Here is a 26,497-nt window from a genome sequence, read left to right on the forward strand (position 1 = left end):
TTTATACTTGCTTGAATACCACTTGTGACATATCTTATAGTAGTCATGATGCGTGCCAAGTAATCAGGTTTGGTTTGATACTAGTTATATTGTACTTTGTGATAATGAAGGCGTGCCCCATGCACTCATAAGCAAAGAAACAGGCCCTTACAGCCCAAGGGGCAAGAAATTGTGATATGATTTTTATTCATGAAGTCAATGTCATTTATATGATACCTACTGGACATGATTGTCCTAATGGACTTAAGTCTACATTTTTTTCGTGGGAAATCGTCCTCTATCTCAGCCCAAGAGTGAGAGTTAGGGTTGATACAACAATATTCATAGGCTAGTAGCCATTACACCAATATTTCTCATTATCTTGTCACTCAGGGAATTGAATTTTGGTGGGGAAGATAACAACCATTTTATCCAACCACCAAAGATAACCCCAGTTGACAGACTTAACTCTACATTGTAATTATGTTCAATTAAAAAATAATTAATTAGATGACAATAAGACCAAAGTGTGGGATGCAAAATAAGTTAAATCAATATGCAAATTTTTAATTAGAAAAATAAATTTAAAAACATTATAAATCACCTATAACAGAAATAAATGTAAAAGAAATTAGTTTTAAATTTGTATATATAAATTATTATTGTAGGATACATGAAGGAGCTCCAGTTTTGAAAATTGTTGATATATGGCTGGGGATATGTGGTGGTTTGTGATGAACCTCTGGATATCTTCATTTTCTCATGAGTCTTGTTGTTGATGCACTTAATGTTCACCATCATAGCAAGTGCCTTCTTAGCAAGCTTAAGGTTTGAGAAATATGTATCATATCTTGTCCAATTGATTTGATCATATTGTTTGTCATGATGCAGACATCTTTATGTGAATTCATTAATACAATTGCATTGACAAGAATGTTATGTTGTATCTTTCTGCTTTGTTTTGTGTTGAACATTTTACAAAACTATTGCTCCTTGGGGGTAAATTGCATTGACTTTAAAAAATGGGTAGCTTTTTTGTTCTTTCCAAATTTATTGTTGTTGTTGTTCCATTTATTGTCTCTTCTGTTAATAGTGTGCCAATAGTTACACAAAGTTCTCTTCACAACTAGGGCCTATGATTTCATAGGCAGGGTCCCCAGCCTTGGAGATTCCTTGGACAAGATCTCCTGGCATTGCATCAGTCCTTCATGGTGATTGATTACTTGGATTGGAAGCTATCATGCCATGTTCTTCATTTTACTTCTCACTCCATTGTGCCTTGATAGCCTTAGTCACCATGTTTGAAGAATTCCAATCTTGAATTTTTTTGTTGAAATTTAATCGAATTAGTATTGGAAGGTGAACTTCAAGACAAATTTATTCAACCTTCATCAAATTCAATTTTTAAAAGGAAAAAGCAAGAACCATAATTTATAAAACCTAACCTAAACCCCAAAATTTGTAACAAGATATTGTCTTTTTGAAATGTATGTTTAATGAGCATGTGGAATATATATATATATATATATATATATATATATATATATATATATGAGGAATATATGTTTACTGTTAACATCCATCATCACTTGTGGGAATTGAACCTAGGTGGTGTGGATTTCATTCCTTTCTCCAAAACACTTAGGATAACCCTTCATGACAATTTTATATATATATATAATGGTTATTTATTCAACTTTTGAATTTTATAGTTCTTAAACTTGATGTCATATTATTACGTTGTTTGGCACTGCTGGATTTTGTCCAAGCTCATTGTTGTCGAGTTTGAATCGGGTGACTAAGTTGACAGCAGCATTGCATGCTTGACATAGTTTTGATCTTGTTTTGTATATGCATTACTTGTGTTTAATTTGTTTTCCGTTGAAGTTTTATTTGTTTTTATTGACTTGTTAGTTAGCTCTTTTTATGCTTTTAGTAAAGAAGTGAAGGAGTTGCTTTCACATTCTCATTGTACATTCAGATTCATTGTACTTTGTGGTCGAGCCCCTTTGATCAACTTTGTGGTCAGTTACTATTAAGACCCTTTGATCAACTTTGTGGTCAGTTGTTGGCCATTAATATATTTATTTTATCTTCTTAGTTTGGGCTCAGGTAACCCTTTTGGTGCTTCTTTAACTGCCCTAGTCATTTCCCACCAATAAGGTGTTCACATTAGGCTTCATTTGTATAAACATATTATGAATGGAAATAAATAAATAATTTGTATTAACATTACTAATGACCAGAATATGTGCATTGCCCAGTGCATCTTCTTCGGTGAAAAAGGAAATGCCATAGTAACATATACACTAATCTTACAAAATGATGCAACTATCATTCCGAGCAATATATTCTCCAGTTATGGGGAGAATCTTATTGGAAATATTGGGAAAGTTATAGGAAAGCATCGGCAAAGCATAAACTCTTGGACCTGCAAAACTCAGAAAAACTTGCAATGTGAAAAAATTGAAAATCTTGGGTGAAATCAGAGATATTTGCAATACTGTTGTCATAAGAAATGTAATTATTGATTGTTCTAGACCATACTCGTGAAATTTAAAACACCTAATCTCTGTATTTTTCCACCTGTTGGGATATTTACATTCTCAAATAGGTTGGGTGTTGTGTGCTTTATAGATTCTAACAACAGGGCTGTTGTGAATTTTGGTAAGAATGTGTTTCACAAAATGGCTTACATGCTTGGAACAAAAGACGAGAGATCTTATCAACTCCCATGCATGATTGGTTTGCTATTTGTAGCCTAAGCTTCTTTTCTTTCTACCAGGATGACTTGAGCATGCTTTTTCATACATGGCTTATTTATCTGTTATTTTAGCTTAATTTATGCCTTTGGAGTAGCCTTAGGCACATCTGCAGGTGTTTATTTCTGATTGTAGTTTTTTCAGTTCCTTTGACCTACCTTTATGGGCATTTGTTGGGAATCAATATATTTATCTTGTCTTTTCTCTCTTGCCATTGTTTGCTTGAATGTATTATTCTAGGGTTTGTAGGAAATATTGAAAATTTTGGCATTTTCAACTAAGTATTTAAGAATCATCCATGGTGAGTGTCTAACATTCAGTTTCCTTTACAGACCTGTAGCCTTGCATGTTAAGGAGATGACTCCAGCGGCAATTCTTCCACTGTCAAAGTTGCCTCGGGTTTATTTTCATGCAGCTGGCCAGAATCGGCAACAATCATTAGAATTTGAGACATTTCTTGGTTATCTCCTCAAAAGAGACAAGGTGAGCATTCAATGTTGCTGCCTCTTACACTTTCAAAGGGCATAGGAATGCTTGCTGGCTTTTCCTTGCATAAAATTATAATGGCAGGGTTTTAAAGAGCGGATAATTCTGCAATAAGTATATATTTCTTTTTTAGTTATTGCTTTAGTGGAATAAGCTGTAGTTTAGTTAATTATAGCAATATTCATTCAGCATGTTTCTTCCTAAATTAAGTGACGCATGCTGCAATAATCTAGATCTGATGATATTTGGATTTAAGATTACAAGGTGGTGCATTTCCATAAATTGTTGGTTTGGTTTCATTGTTTCTTTTCAAATAAGGAGGCCTGAATATTGTGTTTCTGGTATATCATCTATGTTAAAGGTTGCTGTGTGTCATTTTGGATGGTATGAATTCCTTATAACACCACCATCTGGAAGTTTTGATCGTGTTGGTGTTGCTTATCGTCTCATGAAGTCGTGTAGGGATGGTGAAGTTCTAGGTGGTGCTGCATCTAATGGTAAATGGTCATTACTAATCAGATTTGTTTTCTCTGCTTTGCCAGTTTATTTTCATTATTTCATTGTCTTTTATTGGTAAATATCCTTTGCTGATAACATGGGTTTGCTAATCAGATAACAGAATTAGAGAACCAATGGCAGCTCAAGTGGATGCTGTGATTGGGCCCCAGAATCCTACTTTATACACCAGGGTATCACAGGATGATATAAAACGTGAAGACTCTCGGTCTAAGATGGTTGTAGAGGATGCTTACTTGCAGCCACAAAATTTTCAAGCATTACACACAAGGCTGGTGAAGGGAAATGCAACTCGGGGGATTTCTAATGACTATCAACAAGGTGGACCATACCCAAATGTGTCAGCTCCATATGAACACATGATTCCTTTGCACAGGGCATCTGAAAATGTCAACAGGTGTATTCAGAGTGGTTCACCTCGAGTAGAAAACAACACTTCACCTCGAGTGGAAAGCAACACTCCACCTCTGGCTGAGAATGCTTCACGTCAAACGGAACATGGCACTATACATAGATTCCAAACGAGGGAAGTCAAACAAGAAAGTTCAGAGACAAATGTGGTTAGGCGCAAGTTTTCCCGAACACACCCTGAATACTTGGAGACATTGAGTCACAATCACGCACAATGGATTTTTGGTGCCCTTGCAGAACTTATTGATAATTCTAGGGATGCCAATGCCTCTCGGTAAGCTAGGATTTAATTTGAACATGGATCAAATAGGTGAATCCCAGTCAGATGTTATGCAACCATTTTTGTAACTTTTGATGCTCAGGCTAATTACATGAAGTGCTTTGAACAGGCTAGACATATCAATTCAAATGGAGTATTATAAGAAGGCTGGAAAAAAGATACCTGTCCTTGCCATTGTAGACAATGGATGTGGCATGACACATTCAGATATTGAAAGAATGCTCTCATTTGGGCATAAACGCCCTTCTAAAGAGAACAAGGATCTTATTGGTAGATTTGGCGTAGGATTCAAGGTAGCATTTGCAATTGAATAATTAATATTTAGATGAACTGCATTGTTCTTTTCTCTTGATGCATTTGCTTTTATTGTATTCTTTGCATTTTCCATTTAGTGTTTTTAAATGCTTTTCTTATTGGATTGGTCTTGTTGGTCAATCATTTGCACTTGGCGTTGGATTTTCATTTTTGACTATTTGTAATTTTGTTCTGAATCCTGATCACATTTTTTTTGGGGGTTTTAAATGCTGTAGTACTATTGGATTTTAAATACATGGCAGGCATTCAATAGTAATAAGATATTTGTGTTTAATTACCAGAGGCAACTTTCTCTACATTTCTTTAAGGAAGAATGTAGATGAGCATTATGGCTGTGGTCACACCATTATTTTAGAGTTTGTGAGTTAGTTCAGTCATCTTTAAATTTTTAATAGAGGCATCATATTTTATTTGAATGCTCCCTGGGAAAGAGAGGAGTTTTTATATATCACAACTTACAACCTGCACCAAAGTTTCCCAAAACGACATAACTAACTTGTAACTTTGAGGTTGACAGCTTTTTCGTGTATCTCTAGGTTGCACTTCCTGCAATTAGTCACTATTGAAGTGAGAGTTCTTCATGATGTAGTTAGTGAATTTTAGGCCTTTGTTGCAACCTGTATATTCTAAACCTTTTTTTGGACAATTTTACACAACTTCTACTGTGTCGACACTAGAGAATAAGTTGTGACATGATTCTGTCTTGCTATGATGCATGTACAAATCTTTCTTTTTGAATTCTTTTTTGTTTTATATACTTCACATAGATTGGAGTTAAAGGCTTCTTTTTAGACAATGTACATGTGCATGCCTTGTTCAAGGTAAGAGATTTTGACATGTTGGTTGCACGTCATGATCTTTTTGACTTTTTGGTACTGTCATGGGAGCAGACAGGATCCATGCGACTTGGAAAGGATGTAGTTGTTTTTACACAAAGCAGTGAAACACGATCAATAGCTTTTTTGTCACAGTCATTTAATGAAGACAAGGATGTAAGCTTTCTATTCACTGGTGCAATGTTGCCATGGTGTTTGGATGTACATGAGTTTCTCAATTCTGTGACCTTATGTTGTTTTACATTTTATTCTTCTCATATTAAGTTTCATTGCTGTCAATTTATCAGGATGTGGAGATTCCTATTATAACATATCGAAAAGAAGGAGGATATATGGATTTTGACCTTACAGTACATACTGAACAAGAAGCAGAAGCCTATTTGAAAGCCATGAAAGAATACTCTCCATTTAATGAATATGTTATAGGAAACAAGTTTGCAAGGTTCAGAGAAGATGGCACTGGGACACACATTTATGTATACAATCTGGATATGTGGGGATCAGATTATAGTCTTGAATGGGATGACCAAACTGGTGAAAGTAAGAATTCTAGAAAGAAACGGGATATATGGATAAGATCAAGACGCGTACGCTCACGTCCTGGTCAAATGAGTCAGGAGGTAAGCAAGGACAGGAATGACTTTTTTTGTGTTTCTTGTTCTTGTTATTTTATTGTTCTTGTATGATCTGATTTTATAGTACCATGCTCCTATGAAATTGAACATTAAATAGATAGACAAGTCTGAAGATGAAATGTAGCAAGATTGATATTTTTTTGGCTAATATCAGAATGCAATGCTCATGATTTGTGAGTTTCTTTTGGTTGTCCAACCATTTTTTTGTTATATATTATGCTGGCATTCTTTCAATGTTCTATTGTTCTGCAAAGGAAGGGAATTGATTATGATGATGAGATGCAAGCGAAATTGTGGATAAAGTAGGGATGTGGCCTGTGGAAGACAATAGTATTTAAAACTTGAGTGAGGATGCTTGTTAATAATAAACGGGTAGAGGTGGTCCAAGGGCTAATAAATTATAGATGTAATCTGATGTTATACTTTATTGCTTAATAAAGTAGGTCATCAGTTGAGCCACAGGGTCATTTTAGAGACTTTGCCAAGAATTTCTAGTATAGAAAATCTTAATCGGTTAGATGGGCAATTATGCTCCCCATCCTTTTTACAATGACCTTTATAAGAAATTAGAATAGGTCTTTATTCAATTGAATTTTCATCATAATTGCAGGCGTTCAAATTGGATATTATGTCAACTCCATATTTCTTGGTCAGTTATGCATAACTGTGTATTTGACTAAGTTGCATTGAAATAGATACGGGGTTTGAAATGGATATGGCAAATTTATCAAAAAATCTTGATATGATATGACAAGGAAACAATACACACACAGATATACATATACATATACATATACATATACATATATATATATATATATAACTGTTAAAATTGGCATTTAGGGCCAAACTCCATATGGGTCACCATATTTATGGCAGCTGATATTTTTCTTGTATTTCTCTCTCCGAGAGGTGTAGGACTGATCTAAAGATCATCCGATTCCGAGCAATATTTATGGAGATATGAATTTATTTGTATTCTTGACAAATTGTCAAGGTTGGCCAGCAAGCAAAACATGCATTTTCATTCCCAGCTCAACCTCAACGTTGCATATAAAAGGAGACCTAAACTCATTATTCCATCATCTCATCTATCTCTCCTCACTTGATTGGGTACGCAGATTGGGGCAGCATCTCTCACACGTGTGAATGAAGGAGACAGATTTCTGTTTAGGGCTGCATTGACCAGGTTTGACTGAAGCAGCAGGGAGACTATTTTGGACAGCGTTGACCTCTCCTTGACTGCGGATTGGGTGAGGCTGCTTCTCCTTGCCAGGCCGCAGATTTGGGCATGCAAACCGAGGTGATCTGACCTCTGGTTCGACCAGTGTTGACTGCCCTAGTTGCTGGCTGCAGGTTGACTTTTGTTGACCAGCGTTTGACTGATTTTTCGGACTGTTTTGTGCTGTTTCATCCTGCTGTTGGAGGCCGAGTTTACTGAGCTTTGATTGAGCTGATCTGGAGGTCAAATCTGACCTGTTTGACCAGCGTTGACTTTGTTGTCATAAAATATCAGATTTGTATATTTGTACTATCTCTCTCTCTCTGCTGAACTATTGAAGAATATATGAAGAATTGATCAAGGGTTTCCCCACATTGGGGTTTATCCCTAGCTAGTGCCACATCTCGTGTCCTCTTGTCTTCGCGTGTCTTCTACTGTTTATGTTTATGTTCTATCTGCATTTTACTATCATGCTGATGTGATTGCTAAACTGGATACTGATATTGGGCTAGTTAAGAAATTGAAGTAAATTGCACTTATAGAACATCCCAAAAATTAACATGGGTATCAGAGCTCTTGGCTGAAACCCCGGAAAACCTTTCAGGCAGCTCCTTAGCACAAAACTGCTCTTGCAACCCCAGCGTCTGCCCAATCTCGACTGTGTCAGTCCCTTTGTGTTAGCCTTTCTTGGCCTGTGTCAGCGCCAGGAGGCCCTACATTAGCTCTAGGAGCCTCTACGTCAGCACGTTGGCCTCTCTGGTGCTCTGCACAGCACTTGGCTGCCTTTGCGTGGCCTTGCTAGCTCTGCGTCACCCTCCTTCGCTGTTGTGCTGCTGTCTCGACACAATCTCTGCCTTCTCTGTTTCTCTGTACTCAATGTCCCTTAGCTGTTCTCTCGATCATTGATTCTATCTCTCTTAGCAAACTCCACTCTAGAGAATAGAATGACTGATCATCTAGTGTGTTCTCCAAGTGACCCTCAAGCCTCCTCTTATACTCTTTCTGTTGACATGTCAACGGCCAATATTAAGTCCCTAATCGACGGCTAAGATTAGATCTGGCTTGATCCATGTCTTTTGGACCATTCTAACACAATTTTATATCAATTCACATTAATATTTTAATTTCCCTAAGTTTAGACTGAGGGACTCGATTAAAAATATTAATTATTTTAATATCTCCCAAATTGTTTAGAATTTGCCCAAACCCTTTTTGGGTATTAGAGATCTCATGTGCCCCAACCTCTCTACCAAATTTCGTGGCTAGAGCACATCCAATGGTACCCCAAATCAACACCCCTAGTGGTTTTTTGTGTATAGGGTGAGTGGTTCAGCCTTCCCCTGTGATACCCCGTGGCAACATGTAGGCAGGAAGAATGGTTCATCCTTCTCCTGCCGAGACATCCTATCCATGTAGTCTAGGACTCATGGAAAGCACTTCTCATCTAGCCAATGAGTAGGGAAATGAGGATAGGGACCATAGTACTACTGATGGACGCATTGTGTACTACCATACTCCCTATGCTAGGTTGATATTGATCTGTGATCAATTGGAACTGAGTTCGGGTCAGTAAGAGTGGTATGACACACTCTTTTCATTGGAACTGAGTTCGGGTCACTAAGAGTGGTATGGGACACTCTCTTTTATTTGGAACTGACTTCGCGTCAGTAGAGAATGGTATGATACATTCTCGATCACTTCTTCTTCTTCATGGTTCAGCAGAGCAGAGCAGTGCAAAGTAGCGCATTGATGGCAAAGGTAGTATCGATTGGCAGATCGATTAGTAGATGGAGTTCTCCCTAGTTGAGAGGGGGTGTTAAAATTGGCAATTAGAGCCAAACTCCATATGGGTCAACCTTATTTATGGCAGTTGATATTTTTCTTGGAAATATCTCTCCAAGAGGTGTAAGATTGATCTAAAGATCATTCGATTCCGACTTGTATATACTATATATGGAGATATGAATTTATTTGTATTATTGACAAATTGTCAAGATCGATTAGCAAGCAAAACATGAATTTCCACCCCCATCTCAAGTTGCATATAAAAGGAGGAGACCTAAACTCATTATTCCATCATCTCATCTTCACTCATCTATCTCTCCTCACTTGATTGGGTATGCAGATTGGGGCAACATCTCTCACACCTTCGAAGGAAGGAGACAAATTTTTGTTTGGGGCTTCGTTGACCAGGGTTGACCAAAGCTGCAGGGAGTCTATTTTGGACAGCGTTGACCTCTTCTTGACTGCGGATTGGGTGAGGCTGCTTCTCTTTAGCAGGACACAGATTTGGGCACGCAAATCGAGGTGATCTGACCTCTAGTTTGACCAACGTTGGCTGCCCTAGTTGCTGGCTGCATGTTGACTTTTGTTGACCAACATTTGATTGATATTTGGGACTATTTTGGGATGTTTCATCTTGTTGTTGGAGGCCGAGTTTACTGAGCTTTGATCGTGCTGATTTGGAGGTCAAATCTGACCTGTTTGACCAACATTGACTTTACTGGTTAGGGTGGTTGTTGCGCTCATAAAATATCAGATTTGTATATTTGTACTATCTCTCTCTCTGCTGAACTATTGAAGAATATAAGAAGAATTGATCAAGGGTTTCCCCACATTGGGGTTTGTCCCTAGCTGGTGCCACATCTTGTGTCCTCTTGTTTTGGCTTGTCTTCTACTGTTTATGTATATGTTCTATCTGTGTTTTACTATCATGCTGATGTGATTGCTAAATTGGATATTGATATTGGGCTAATTAAGAAATTGAAGTAAATTGCTCTTAAGCATAGAACATACCAAAAATTAACAATAACAAAATAAGAATTTAATATTACCATTCATCTTTTAGAATCTAGATTCTATATCTAAAAATACATAATCAAAATATCATCATCATCAATTCAACATATGCGATAAACAAATCATCATCATCATGATTCAAGTTTCAACATATCATCAACTTTTTGTTTCAATTTTCAAATTTTAATCATGATAACATCATTACCAAAATTAATAATGCACATTACATAGTACAAAGTACAAAATGAACTATGACTAGCAGTGTACTATCATTATTCATATGGCATATTATGATATTCAATGTTATTGTTCAAAAGTTTAAAAACATCATCATAACTTACATTTACATATCATCAAATATGTATTCATCCACGTCATTAAGAACCCCATCCTTTCTAGAAGTGGGAGCATTGCTGCCATGTCCACTTGAAGATCCAACTATTGGTGCCTCCTCATCAAAGAAAGTCATATGAGACATGGCATTCAACGTCATATCCAAGTTAGACAACTCTGGTTCCACATCCCATAGTTTGGTGGGCCCAAATTTGTATTCATTGCTCTTGTGTGATAGAAGGCGAAGGTTTGAATGAAAATACACTAGTTCCTCAACCTTTTTGGAGCCTAATCTGTTTTGCTTCACCGAATGGATGAAGCCATATGTACTTTAGTTCCTCTCTACTGAAGAGGAACTACCAACTTGTAAAAAGATCTTGGTGGCCAATTTTTGGATATGTGGAAGTTCCCCATCATAGTAGTTCCACCAATCAATTGGACTTAATTTAGTCTTGTCCCACATACAATCAATATCAACACCCCAAACCTATGATCTCACAAAATGAGCAAACTCTGAACAAATCTGAATCCCAATTTTAGGATCTACAAAAAGCTTTCTGAAAACTTTTTAAAATCCTTGTGAGACTTTTGGGTCTTTGTTTGGTGTGGTTTTTTTTGGATCACTTAGAAACTCTATAGAATAATATTTTGGATTCACTGCATAAGCCAAAAGGTGCAATGGGGTGGTCATCTTGTTGCACCTTTTGGTCAATATATCTTTTACTTCTCTGTAAAAGAATTCATTTGAGTCCTTCTCCTTGATATTTATAACCACCCTTATCTTCTCTATCATGGAATCAATTCCGTTGTACACCTCTCCCAAAATAAGCATATGTGTGTCAAATAGGCAGAACAAATCCACAATTGGCTTAATAAATGCGAAGAAGTACTCCACCTTATCCCACAATTCATTATCAACAACCAATCTTTTCACTACTTGTGCTTTTTCAGATTGGGATTTCCTCCATTGATTCCAAAGAGAACTGCATACCATTGATTCTAATGCTTCTTTCACCTGCACAAGCCTTGTTAAGACTATGATGTGAGAAACAAAACTAGTCTTGACAACCTGTAAGTGCCAAATTGCCAATGTTTCAATAAATTAAAAATCATAATTTGATTGAATAACTATTGTGATTCATGAATCATGACATTTGAGAATCCAAGCTACATATTTGAATTTAGAGTCACAGAAATTAGAATTTATGAAATAAACTTTAAAGTTTAGGTACTTTAAGGAGCTCCAACTTTGCAAATTCCCTGTAAATGCCTTGGGACATGTGGTGGTTTGTGATGAAGGCTTGAATTTCTTTTACCTCTTCAAAATAATTTGAATCCACTCTATTTGCTTCCTTGTCTTGCTCAACATGAGGTTCAATGAATGTACAACACAAGGGGTCCAAAAGATGTACTAATATTTGCCTTCAATAATTAGGCATGTTGCTCTACACACCGTTGCATTGTCAGTTATTACTTGGACAAATTTTTTTGGCGCCACCATTTCAGTTTTTTCAATCAAGATGTCAACAATGAATTGGGAGTCTTTTAGCTGCCTCTGACAATCCACTGCCTTCAAAAACATTGGCCCCTTTGGGCTCTGAGCAATCACATTGATCAAAGGCCTATTCCTTTGATCTTTCCATCCATCTGAAATGGACACCCTGGAAATGATGAATGAGGCTTAATTTAGCCGCCAAATCTAACTTCTCAGCACTCAACATTGTAGCGTGGACCTTCTCATATCCAGGGCTCTTGTACCCTTTTAGGGCTTCATTCATTTTTGATCATCTTTGACCTATAACTGCATCTGCCTTCTCTCGAGCAACATTATTAAATTTAGTTTCAAGTAGTCCTAAATTAGACCTCTTTGAACGAGGGTTGCCAATTCCATAAGAGGGAAGTGGAGGTTTTGATGAAGATGCTCCCAATTTTGTTGCTTGCTTGAATTGAGAGGCAAGATTTGCTTTAGCATCTGTCTCGTATTGTTCTTTATGATATTTTGCCAGTTTTTCCTTGCTTAAACCTTTTCCATCATCTATCCCATCCGCTTTAGGTGGGCCAGTGCATATTCAAATCCCGTTTCCTTTTAACCCAAGTAAATGTGCTTTAACCTGGGTGTATGATCCCTTTAACTCCTTTTTACATTCATTGCAAACCCATGCCAATGACCCACCTCTTTGGATCTTCCCAATAATAGTTACATATTTCCAAAGTGGTGACTTTGGATCAACTTTAGGGGCAGATTCAATTTCGTTTTCATGTATTTGTGCCTCACGAATGACTCAACTTGAAGTAGCCATGACGAGGACGTAAATGAAACTGCAAAATAAAATTGACAAATATGTAATTCAAAACAAGCCTTGAAAGAAAACAATCATTATCAAAATACATTAAAGATATTATTAAACAAACTTATACTATAAAGTAGTTGGAAAATCAATTTACGATTCCATGTAGAAGATTCACTTTTAACACACAATAATTTATAACTATTGAGGAATTTGTGTCAAATTTAAATGGAAAATTTCAATCAACTGAGAAATAACTTGTGGGTACTTCTTTCAATCTTATTCCAGAGGAAATGTTTAATGCACTAGTATGTAAATTCACAATAAAAAAGGTTTAGGCAAGGGCTTTAAGTCTCATTGCTCCAACCCAATTTCAGTTTCATTATTATTCCATTTCACAAAATATAAACTAGCTAGGTTAACTTTGGTGTTTAAAAGGACATTTCTTTTGTTATAGGAAAGTCATCATTCAGGCCACACAAATAGCACTTTTGACAGCAAGAGCACAACTCAACAACATACAAACAATTACCAAATCTGAGGTTTGAGTAGTGAGTTCCACTGTACAAGTAATTGGGCAATGGGTAGATGGTCCAAAACAAAACAATGAAGATGTAATCTTAGGACAAGAATCTTGTCAAGATGATAACGATTTTCCAAGTTCATTGCCTGATCAAATTCATACGCATAAATCTGTGTTTGCAAAGAAATCTATGCCTTTCTGTGCTTTTTGCCAGCATTGTATAAAGTGGAATCTGGATACACGAGGGCTTGATACTTTAGTTATTGGGTGAAATAGAAGTTCTCGATGCCAAGGGCTTAGGCAAAACAGATAGGGATGACATGGATTTGTCATAATGCGTGTCCAGTGGCTCTCTTGTTCAGAAAGTCATCGATTTTGACCTTAATATACGTTGATTTCTTCTCTCAACAATGTTTCTCTGCCGAATCAAATAGGTTTGCTAGGGCTTGAGATGAGGGGGAGGATATTTAGCCTTTAGGTGGTCATGAAATCTCGTGGATAGGTTTCACAGTATCAATGATTTTCAATGCCTCATGATTTGGAGTGGACTCATTTGCAACTTTGGTTGTAGACGTTAAGCTTTAGGTGGTGAATCTCAAATTTGAGTTATGAATTTGAGTTATACTACTCACTTGGGCATTAGCTCCAATTGGCGGTGGTGACTCACGATGAACAGTCTTGAATGACGCACTCGCAAACAGTCCCAAGTCGGCTTCTCCTACTTGGCATCGACTCCTCCAACTCCATTTGGTTGTGATGGGTCACGGTGGTAGCAATGGTGCACTCACATTCACAGTCGGCTCGACGACTCCTCCGGTTGGAAATGAAATGTAAAATGTGACCGACTTCCAAAAAATATTAAAACTTGAAAACAATACCAAAAATCCGAAATCTAAAATTCGTTCCCGTCAATGCATAAAGGGATTTGAATGTCTAAATCCGTTCCCGACAACGCATAAAGGGATCTGAATGCCTAAATCCATTCCCAACGACCAAATCAAGGGATTTGTTTCCAAATTGTGAAACATTTTGTTTTTTTGCCAGATTCGTTTCCAAAAACAATGATACGTGTCAGGTTTTCTATGAAACGAATTGTTTTTCCAAAAACCTTAGCTGAAATGTTTTAAATTTTTTGATTGGTCGTTTCCGAAAACTGAAGTCGGGATGAAACGTATCAAGGGCATTTCAAAGCCATTTTGTACCCGTTGCTGGATCTGAAATGCTGAATGATGTATTTGGGCGATTGGGGCAGCATTTTTGGTAATTTAGGTTTTTGAGTGTGAGGATGGCATAAGAAGTCTGTGATAGTTCAAATCACGTCAATAGTTTATGGTAGCTCATCGTATGTAAACATTGTTAGGATTCTTTCTCCCTGCTCATACTTTCTTTTGCTAGTGAAAGGAAAATATTTTATATTAAAATTGCAATTTTATGATTGCCAAAAGTATATTTCTGTTACTGTCAGAACTAGAATAATGAGAGTTTAAAGTTAATACCAAGATAAAATTAAAACTTGAAAAATGTTTCCTAATGCTTTTCTAACACCCCAAAAATTTGTTTATAAAGAGTTACAATACAATATATGAGACATACCAAGTGTTCAGGTCTCTCCACCCATACCCTTAAACCAACTTGGATGAAAGTTTAGGTCTCTCCACCTGACCCTATCCCCTGTTGGGTTGACCCTCTAGCTGTCCCTCCTCACTCAGTTGTTGCAGCATGGAACTGTTACCAGAATGTGACTGCTTATGGGTTGGTTCCTCCCATGAAAATACCAAATTTTTGTGTTGCAGTCGTTTCCTCACCTGAGCACAGGCTTTGGGTAGGAAATCAACTGGTGTTGCATGAGACAACCAACAAGACAACTCTCTAATTGAAGGAAGACTTAATCAACCCTTCTTAGACTTGATTACATCTTTTGATTAATAAGTTGACATGCTTCTTTTGATGGAAAGTTTGTGGTGATCCCATGGTTTTTCCTCTCATATAATTGTTTAGCTCCATCCTTTTGAAGGTTGCATCAATCATCTATGGATAGTTGCATTTGTTTTAGGTTGCTTGTTATGAGCCTCACGCAGTCTTTAAGTAACATATATTGTTGTAGTTATTTTGCCTTGGTGTCCCAAAAAATTTATTCCTAATTTCTACGAGCTTCTTGATGTAGTACTTTGTAGTCTTGCCTTTGTTTTTAATGTTCATTGAGTTGGCATGCTCATTTTTATAGAAATTTAGTGAGGACCCTGTGTTTTTCCTCTCATAATTGTTTAGTTGCATGCATTTGGAAGACATATATATGCTTGAAAAACTTAAAAATACATCAATCATCGTGACATTAAATCAAGCTTCCATCATGTTAAATTTATCTTTTATTGGAATATCATGATGGAGGGTGGTTTAACAACCAACCATGATAACTACTAGTAACCAATCAAGACTGAGTTGGACTCAAACCTCAATGGCACTAGAACTAAGGACCTCATTGAAATCTACCTTGAAATATTGTTTCTTTTCAGATGTGGGGTATGGTATGTACCACTTTATTCACTAAGTGGTGAGATTGCTGCTCAAAGGTGGTGCCTTCTCCTATAAACAAAGGGTTCTTGTACATGAATTTGGTGTTTGCTTACTTTATGACCTTAAATATTATTATTATTATTTTTTTCTCAAAGTAAACTTGTCAGCATAGATTATTGCACCTAACATGGAGGGATTTAAACTAGGCACTTGTTGTTATTGTACTAGCCAAATGATAGACACGAGGGGAAGTACTTGGGGCTTTTCAACAAATATATATGTGTTTTATGTTAGAAAGCTTGGGGAAGAGCCTCAAGTACTTAAGCTTCATTTTGAGGATGTTACCCGAGTTTAACCCTAGAATCTTCAGGGGGCAAGGTCAATCAACAATAGGGCTCAAAGCCATTACAACCAACCATGATAACTACTAGTAACCAATCAAGACTGAGTTGGACTCAAACCTCAATGGCACTAGAACTAAGGATCTCATTGAAATCTACCTTGAAATAGTGGTTCTTTTCAGATGTGGGGTAGGGTATGTACCACTCTATTCACTAAGTGGTGAGATTGCTACTCAAAGGTGGTGCCTTCTCATATAAACAAAGGGTCCTTGTACATGAATTTGGTGTTTGCTTACTCTGTGACCTTAAATTAGATTATTATTTTTTTTCCCAAAGTAAACTTGTCGGCATAGATTATTGCACCTAACATGGAGGGATTTGAACTGGGCACTTGTTGGTATTGTACTAGCCAAATGCTAGACATGAGGGGAAGTACTTGGGGCTTTTCAACAAATATATATTTGTTTTATGTTAGAAAGCTCAGGGAAAAGCCTCAAGTACTTAAGCTTCATTTTGAGGATGTTACCTGAGTTTAACCCTAGAATCTTTAGGTGGCAAGGTCAATCAACAATAGGGCTCAAAGCCATTACAACAATATGCTCATTGGGAGCTTGACATGCCACTTGTGGGAATTGAACTTGGGTGGGGAGGGTAACAATCATTCCTCCCATCCAGCTGAGTTAAAACTAATTGACATATTTCCAAAGAAAACCTCATGGGATTTCACTGATGGAATATCCCTGGAGGGTGGCTCAATCGCCAGCCACAATAGCATTTAGAAACCTTCAGGGATTACATTGGATTTGAACTTCTGATGTGCGGTTTCTCCATTGACAACCTAGTGAGGAAGGTAATGTCTCTACACACACACACACAAAGTCACAGGACACACCCCTTAAGGGCTGTGTCTCATATGCTATGTGTCACCCATAGATTTGATGTGACACGTGTCTGACAAGTGCCTTTGGCATGTCCTGGTTTTAGTACACATGTCCCTCCAGAAAAGTTGACATGCCCCTCTTTTTTTCTCATTTAATTCAGGAGGTTGAACCTCTGAGGTGTTGTGGCGTGCATCTGAGGATTATATTGAAGCTTTGAAGCGATTTTAAGTGCTGGGTAAGTGAATATGTCAACCAGACCTCAAGTTTTTTCCCTACAGCAGTCTGTTTTCTTCCTCATTTCACAGAAATCATGGCTCAATTGGCAAGGGGAACTGGGAGAGGTCAAAGGAAAGGCAGGGATGACCCTATTGATGTTGCCCCCCTTTCCTCAGTTTCATCAGCATCTACTAGTGATGGTTATTATGATGATTCTAACATGGAGGACTACTGCCAATCATGAGCTCTGAGATACTTCCATCTGTGGTTATAGTATCTACTCTATGTTGTATTTTCCATTGGCATTTCCACCTATAGGTAGTAGTGACTCAGTATCTATATAATGCAATTTGGTTTTGAAAATTTGATAACTTGAAAACTGCAGTTTATGGTTGTAATTCTTGTGTGGTGTTGCTGTTTCTTGTGTCTGACACTTTTATTTCCATGTCATTGTGTCTTTGGACTTTCTGTGTGTGTGTAAACACACGTGTGCTGGTGGTCACAGACTTGCACTTACAGTCATGCATACATGTTTGCGCACATAGACTTGCGCTTACACATGTGTGCATGCTGCACACAATCTGAAGTTAATTTATAATAGTGGTTAAATCAAAGATCAGTAGATTTATATGAATGTGATAGGTCTTAAGTATTTATTTAGTTTACCTTCATGGTTCAATGATTTTACTGTTTTACCCTTACAGTTTACCACAGCAACTCACAGTACAAATGTTGAATTTAACAATGAAAGTGACAATCACGATGAATGTTCATAATGCACAATACTATTTTATGTGTTTTTTTATTGTACCTTTATCTCATATAAACAATGCATAAGGTAATATCCAACTATCCTTTACTTTTAGCTGGTGTTGAAGTCATACTACACTTTTTCAGCCTGCCTTGACACAGGCCCCAAAACTCTAGATCTGAGTAGTTTGTAAGCAATTTTCTATTGCAAGTAGATTTTTATCCAGGCAAGTTGCTTGCATATATCTCTTGTGCAAGTATCCCTCTATTTAAATTCCCTTTCTTTGTTGCGTTCCGTGCAATTTAACATTACAAATGTTCAAGATCATTTAGTGTAACACCCCTCCTACTGACCCTGGCCCAAATCAAGGGTAGAAAGGAGGTAGTTACTAGGTTGAACCAACTCCCATAGTCACATCATGGAAATGATTTCTAAATTTTTGGACCTTCTAAGACTTCCTCAAAACTTGAAATGGATAATGCCATTGCGTTCGTCTCAATCCGACTCTCAAATTGAAAGATATGGCCACTTAAAGTCTTGGCCAATCCTATTGAGCCATGTCATTGGTATTTCCATGTGGTGCCTAGATGGTCCCCATGTAGTGCCCACGTGGTTGTCCATGTCATGGGCTACAAGGCAGTTGTCGATTTGCTCATACTTAGGTCACAGATTGACCCTTCCTGACGGCCCACAAGACCCAAGCTATATCACTCTGTGTATATATATATATATATGTATATGCTGGTGCAGGTCCTTCATGGCCACGTCACCCCGTTGTTTAGAACCCCGACAAGTTCCCAAATTGCTTCTCGTTGAAATCATCCGGGATCATTCCCTCCGAGCTACGTGGTTGTGCCACCTCCGTATTAGGATTCAACCCCTCCCTTAACTTAAGCGCAAACCCATTTACACCACGCAATGCTTGCCCTCACCAAATGGGCTCCACATGTCGTATCATCTTGGGGAGTGTATCTCGACAGGTTCCGCCATGCCCTACGTCCTAATCTCCTCTAGGGTTTGGGATCCGGAGTGACCTCACCCGACCTAAGTGTCGAGGTGACATCAACCTCCGTCAGCTTCTCCACGTGGACTGGGTCCCACGTAACCTTGGGGTCTTTTTCTTTCTCTGCCAAAGTGTACAAGGCACATTTGATTTTTGACCCTGCTATACCATGCTACCTCGACATTTCAATCCTGGCGGGGCTTGCCTATGCCAAACCCTCTTGGTAGGAGCTCTGGGGTCATCTAACGACCATTGATGCTCGTCCATTGACGACCCAGATCTCCCATGCTTATGCACTTGATTATTGCGCATGGTCACTTAGTTTGAGGTTCAAACCTCTTGGCCCTAATCTCCAGCTCGTGGAAAAGGTGAAATGTGAATGGTTTAGAAGTAACACCCAACCCTCGGCCTTGACCATGGCTGTCTATGATTCATAAATCATTGCGGTGTAGCACTTGGGTCATGAGAAGACTGTGGCTTGGATCCCACTCGATCTATAAGCACAAGACTTGAACACGATGGTTTTCAAGGGACTCTTCCATCAACGGCTGCTATATATACATGTATATACATATACAACCATCACAATCCCTCCAGAGCTTGCAAGAACTTGGCCTAACTGGCTTGCAATATATATATATAAGAATGCTATCCTCCTGAGACTAAAACTTATCAGCCAAAACCCACTGGTCTTTTCATTTCATTCAGTCAACCAATTAATTAGCAGAGGTCATCCACCTCTTCACACACGTCACATAGACCAACCCATAGAGTTGGTATAATTACAAGAATAACCATTCCTGAAGGAAGACATTCAAAAGCTTTTTTTACTCTGGAATTCTGCATTCCTTACTGTCAATTTACACCAGTCATTAACTGAAAAACCAAATATACCAACAGGTCAGTACAAATAGTTTACCCATTAACACAGATTTCAATCTCTTCATGCACAGGCAGCCTTAAGTTATTTCAAGACCAACACATTTTCAAGCAGTGAACCATTTCACATGGTCTTTACACAATTGTTTACATTCTTCATTTATGCAAGGACAACACTCCTCAACACTGACATAACATTATTTCAATTCAATAAACAGGGACATAATAACAACCACAAGTACAAAATATAAGAGTGAACTTAGCTTGTAAGAGATCTGGCATCTGAGAGTGGGACTCTAACCCTCCACCCAACCATAGACAAGCTACATCCATATTTACTTGTCGCTGTCACCTCTGAGCCAAATTCCAGTGTTTGAGGTGGAGTGCTTTTGAGGGGGGGCTTCACCAATATTAATAACTGAAACAGGATGTCAAAAGGCCACTATCTTCATCCACCAGCTACCTAAGCGTTCACTCAGTGTTTTCAAACATAAATAACATCCATGCCAGGATACCATAGTACAAAGAGCCTCAACTCACTTTCAGGAGAAGAGATTCCACATCATGGGAAGGTTCATCAGTGGATAAGCTACTGATGGGTAAAGGGATCACCTCTCTAGGTGGTTCATTAGTGAGATAAGCACCGGAGCTTCAACCCCAAGGCAACTCCTGGTGGTTCAATACATCCCACAAACACCTGAGTGACTCTTCACAACTAGTAGGTTCATCAGTCCAAAAGCATCTAGTGGGTTCTTCAGCCTTATAGGCAAGCCACTGCTCTCTATAATGCTTTTACCCAGCAAGCCTCTATGAGGTTCCTTGACTGGTTCACTTTCTCCAGAGTTTCAATGTTGTCATATTGATTGCTACTCTCTTTGTGTTTGCACCTCTGTCCTTGGAGGAATTTTTTCCTGTAGTGCTCTTTTCGGTGTATTCTTTTCCACTGCCTGTGCGTGTGCATGAGAGTGTGTTCTCTTCCATTGTCTCCTTGTGTGTGTATTGAGAGTGTCCCCTCCTCTATAATGCACATGCCTTTTTCCAACTGACATTTGTCTGTCGTTTTCCAGGGGTGCACATAATCAACTGCCTGGACAATGCAACCCATGCCTGTCTTTAATTTTGTGTCCTTTTGTTGCTTATTGTTGGAGCTAGATGACACCTGGGATTGTACATACACCTTTTAGTTAATTTATGGCTCAGTCAACCCATTTAAAACCACTGAACCCACCAGTACTGATATTTAAAACAAGCCATTCCTCAATCAATCTCCCTCCTCAAGCAATCTGAAATCTGTGTCCCTTTCTCCCAGCCTTTAATTGAATACAATTTATTTACAATAGGTAAAATATTAACCAGGGGATGTCACAATCCCCTCCCCCTTGGGGGGAACATTGTCCGCAGTGTTCAATAACCATATACAACCAAAACATGCTTTAAACCGAGCATTGCTGATATGGAGCTTTATATACACAACTCTTGTACAACATTTACATCATATTTTCATTTTTTTTTTTACTCAACAAATAGAGGTGTTGAAGCAACTATAGCTTCATCCACAGTGTCAAAAGAAATTGCCTCAATGAAAACTGGGCAGAAAGCTTGGTTTATGTACACTACAACTTGAAGTTGTTGACACATTATAGTGAGCGGGCTCGATATGATAGAGCATATGTCACTTGGGACAACAACTTGGAGATCAATTTGGAGGATGGAGCCTTACATTTGGAACAGTTGGAAGCAAAACTTATGAAAGATAATGATGAAGTAGCAACAACAACATCAACAGCCATGCCACCCTGATCATCCACTAATAATGTTCGAGTTGCACCAGCTTTTCCGCCACCTCCATCTGCAGCCTCATGTGGAAGTCATTTGCCTTCTAGTTTTGGACGTGGCTGTCTGACTATGCAGGAGGAGATTTCCAATAGAGCTTGAGAAAAGAAATTAGAATTTTTTCGTGGCAAGAGGGTCAAGCAGTTGATGCTAGATTTACTTGTCTTTTATAGTTTCTAGTATTTTTTATAACTATTGACTCTCTCATATTTATTATGGTATTTTTTGTAAACAATATATGGAAATTTAAGTTTGAAGTTTGAAGTTGGCAATTATAACTCATTAGTAATGAATTATGAATATGATGCTTTGTGAAAGTTGAAACATTTCATTTTATGTTTGATATTCTTTATTATAGTTTGGTAATGGTTACAAGTAGAGCTTTAGTGATGACAAATGTTATATGTTAAATTTTGAAAGTTCAAAACTTTAAGTTTGATGAATCACGAGACTCAATATGTTGTAACATGTAACTTGTGGACATGTGGTTGATGAAGATTATAACTTCTGCTGTCGCTACCTGCTCACGCTTCCATGCAGCCTTGTTTAAACCACTCAACCAACCGCGACTGATATTTAAAACAATCCATTCCTCAAGCAATCTGGAATCTGTGTCCCTTTCTCTGTCTTTTAATTAATTACAATTTATTTACAATGGGAAAAATATTAACCAGGTGATGTCACATTTAGATTGTAGTTTGGGTGCGAAACAAATCCTCAAGCTGTCTTCCTACAGGACTGAAGCTGTAAAAATGGCTGTGAAGTTAACCTTTATGTCATGAACACTGATGTATCTAATACTGATTTATTGGATGAGGAAAAAAGGCTATCTTCTCTCTTGATTTAGCATATTTGTACTTTGGAGTAAATATTTTAAACATTTCTTAACTTTATTTTTGGATTGGTCACTATTTCTGGTTGCATGTTATGCTATTTCTGACTTTGGTTTTATGCCTTTATATGAAATTATTACAGGTGCCCCTTGACTATTCTCTTCATGCCTACTTGGAAGTAATCTTCCTCGATCCTCGTATGAAAATATATGTGCAAGGATCAATGGTATGCCTTGTACCACTTGTCTGTGCTTGAGAAAACTGTGGTATCTAAGTCATGTATGTTTTTGCTTCTAATTCTACTTGCTGTTTAATGGGATACTGACATGAAGAATATCCACAGGTTAAAATTCGTCCACTTGCAAAATCACTTAACAAGACCAGGGTTGTGAAGGATGTGCTCTTGGGTAAAACTGTGGAATTAACTTTAGGGAGAAGTCAAGAGGAAAGGGAACGTGGCAACTGTGGTGTATTTTTGTATTGGCATGGGCGTCTTATAGAGGTAACTATTATGTTTTGAAATCTTGTTAACATAGTTTTGAGCTGGAAAAATTCACTCCCACTGATTTTGCTATGTTGCTTTTAGTATGGAGGCTTATGCCATTTTCTGACAAGTATGGGACTTTTGTTTGTTATGCTTGCAATTTCGTTAAATTCACATGCCCATACAACTAAAGCTTCTGAACTCTGGAAATATTGAAACAAGCATGAGTGGAAGCATTTGTATGGCACTTGAGGGAAATCAATAAAGATGCAGTTTTCTCATGAAGATACTTGGAACTAGAATTTTGCATTTTGAATAAAATATTGTCCTTTGATCCAACTCCTTTATAGGCCTTCAGGTATAATTTTTAGCAAATTTTTGTAAGATCTAATGCTTCAATCTGGTAGTATTACTATCACAGTTTTCCCTCTTTAACATGCAGATTAAATTCCAGAGGATGCTCATCTGAAAGTGAGAGAGATGGTAGTGATACTAGACGTTATTATTTGGTAGCCTCATTTGTCCCATAGAGGCGGCAGATATGCTTTAAAAGGTTGAAATGAGCTTTCATTTCAAGTACCTAACTTGAGCTTTCAACTTCCTAACTCAACTATTTAATTTCACACCTCATATTTCTACTTGTCAAAAAACTAATATATGACATCATTTATGTTTAATAAACTCTATCCTACATTTGACCATTATGTCTTTGTTCCTAGCAAACACCCTTAATTGTCACCATGTCTTGTACGTGTTGTCACTGCCCAGGTAGAAACAAACAACAATCACAGCACTGGAAATCTCTGCTTCCAATCAAATGTATCTCCTGACAACGAGTCATCAAGTTGTCATCATGTCCACATATCCACATGCTGAAAGGCAGCATCAACCTAGGCGACTATTCTTTTGTATTATGCAATTTTTCTTGGTGATTTGTGGATGTTAATAAAATGGTTTTACTTTCTCTTAACAACTTAAACAACTTTCTGTTACAACTTTCCATTTTACTTTCTCCTAAACAATTTATGATACAATCAATTCATACATGACACACAATTAGTTGTCTTTTTTCTTTTCCTCATATTAATTGCAAACACATCTAAGAATATTTATTATTGACATGTCTCAGACTCTCAACTAAGACTGCTAGGACAGAAACCCACTGAGAACACAATTAACTCCTATAATATTACAGCATTTAGATATTTTTAGCCATGTGAACATCAAAATGGTCATCATCTCCAACAACCCCCCTGATGGTTATTTTGAAGAGTACTTTCAGTTATGTTGATGTTGCAAGTTATTCTCATCCAGTTCTATTGCCTTCTGCAGTCCTAAAATGTAATGTCCTCTTCGAATTGATTGCCCAATCAAGGACATAGTAGCCTATTTAACCCCATAGGCTATAGTCATTTAAAAAGGTGGAAATTGAAGTGTTCCAAGGGGTCGCGTCCCCTCACCTAGGGGTTGAGTTTCCTAGCTCCCTCGCGCTTTGGGGACTTGGGGACGATTAGGGGTTGTTTCCCCATGCTCCCAAAAGGCAGGGTACACGCGGAAACTCGAAAAGGGTCATTTCCTCCAAATTTGGGGTCGAATCCGCAAAAGGGGGTCATTTGGGGTCGTAAGGGGCCGTTGGGGGTTGTTTCCTTTGACAAATTTCGAAATTTTTTTAATGGATTTTTTGTTGTTGTTATTCTATTTTTAAATCATAATTTTATTATGTTTATTATTTTAGGACGCCAGGGTTTAGTTTTATTTCATTGTGCAAGTTTAAAGTTTGTTTCCATCGCCTTCGATCTAACGCTGCCATCGCTGCTGGACGCCGAGGCTGCCATCGTTGGTGGACGTCGTTGACTGTTGAACCGCTGCCAGTGCTGGACGCAACCTCACCCATCGACTTTGTAAGTTTGCAACCTTGCCTCACTGTGCTTCATTATGCCATCGCAGACTTGTCACTTTGCCTCATTGTGCTTGCGTTGGCACGCAGACTTGCCTCATTGTGCCTACAGCCTTGCAGCCCTCGCCCATCGACTTTGGAGTTTGTGGCCCATCGACTTTACCACAATGCACACTGCACAATAAGTAACATTGCAGCCTGTCACTGCGTATTTTGGTTTTTCATTTTTTTTTGTAAGTTTTTAATTTTTTTTGTAAGTTTTTAATTTTTTTAATTTTCAGTGTTGACTATGTATTAATTTTTTCTTGTAAATTAAATTTTTTTTTTTCAGTGTTGAATGTGTATAGTGTTAGTATTAGTTAACCTGTGTAATTTTTTCAAAATTCTTTTATTTTCAAAATGTATCAATAATCAGTGTGCATATGCCATAAAAGCCTAAAGGTTCTATTAAAAATAAAATTTAAATTTAAATGGTAAACCCTTGTTGCAGACTGCAACCTACAAGTTACATTCAACTTACAACTATGAGTCAGAGTTATTCTGGGAATAGTGACAACAATGACAGTGGTAGTGAGTCACATGATATACAAGAAGAAATTGAAAGTAGTCACATGAGGGCAAGAAATCAGAATAGGCCTTTGCATGGTGTAGATTCTGAAGGCCCACCAAGAGATCTAGAAAAATTTGCAAAAGGGACATTTAATCTTCTAAAACCGCTTCTAATCTATGTAATTAGACTTCCGAAAAAAATCTAGAAGTTGGTGGTGGCTCACGTGATTGGGTCTGCAATATTTGTGGTCATCACTTTGTTGGCAGTTATACCAGGTTGAAGCAACTTATTTTGGCTATTACATGTAAAGGAGTCAATATGTGTCCCTCAAAGAGCCTGAATTAAGCTCAAATAGAGCAGCTTTGGAGGCTAGAAAGGGCAGCCACTGGAAAAGGATTGTTTTCTAGCATAAATGTTGATCCATCCACAAATATGCCTCCATCCAGTGCTTCATCAAAAAAGACAGGGTTCTACTGGTGCATCTCGTTTTTGTGCAATGGGTGCTACATTGTCTGGGATGTACAATGTTCTAGATTGAGATGACACAGATGATGCAATTGGCAAATTCTTTTTTGCCAATGGAATTCTTTTCCATGTTGTTCGTTCTCCTTATTACAAGGAAATGGTCTAAGCAATTGCAAGAATAGGGGCTTCATATGTACCACGCGGAGAACATAAGCTAAGAACAACAATTTTAGATAGACAAGTGTACAAAATTAATGTGCAAAAAAAGAGAATGAGACAAACATGGTTGAGGTTTGGTTGCTCTATTGTTATGGATGGATGGACTCACATTCGAAAATGCCCACTAATCAATATCGTAGTGACATCTTTAGAAGGTCCATTCTTTCTTAAAGTTGTTGACGGTTCTGGAAAGTGCAAGGATGCATCTTTTCAATTTGAGCTTCTTCGAGAAGCTATAGAGGATGT

The 26,497-nt window shown here is 37.7% G+C and overlaps 1 protein-coding gene across 5 annotated transcripts in view; it reads left to right on the top strand.

Annotated features, from left to right (window-relative positions):
• LOC149154946 (uncharacterized) overlaps positions 1–26,497 on the top strand; it is a 91,238-nt gene that overhangs the window by 37,902 nt on the left and 26,839 nt on the right. For all 5 annotated transcript variants that reach the window (XM_089441548.1, XM_089441550.1, XM_089441551.1 and 2 more), the window contains exons 4-11: positions 3,074–3,224; positions 3,589–3,724; positions 3,840–4,428; positions 4,544–4,727; positions 5,640–5,741; positions 5,873–6,205; positions 22,779–22,862; positions 22,980–23,138. In XM_089441548.1, the coding sequence (XP_089297674.1) occupies positions 3,074–3,224; positions 3,589–3,724; positions 3,840–4,428; positions 4,544–4,727; positions 5,640–5,741; positions 5,873–6,205; positions 22,779–22,862; positions 22,980–23,138 (1,738 nt within the window). The remainder of the gene's footprint in view (positions 1–3,073; positions 3,225–3,588; positions 3,725–3,839; positions 4,429–4,543; positions 4,728–5,639; positions 5,742–5,872; positions 6,206–22,778; positions 22,863–22,979; positions 23,139–26,497) is intronic.

Source organism: Pinus tabuliformis, chromosome 9 (genome assembly GCF_031772625.1).
Source record: "Pinus tabuliformis cultivar Carrire ecotype Pingquan chromosome 9, CPIR1, whole genome shotgun sequence".
NCBI classification, from domain to species: domain Eukaryota; kingdom Viridiplantae; phylum Streptophyta; class Pinopsida; order Pinales; family Pinaceae; genus Pinus; species Pinus tabuliformis.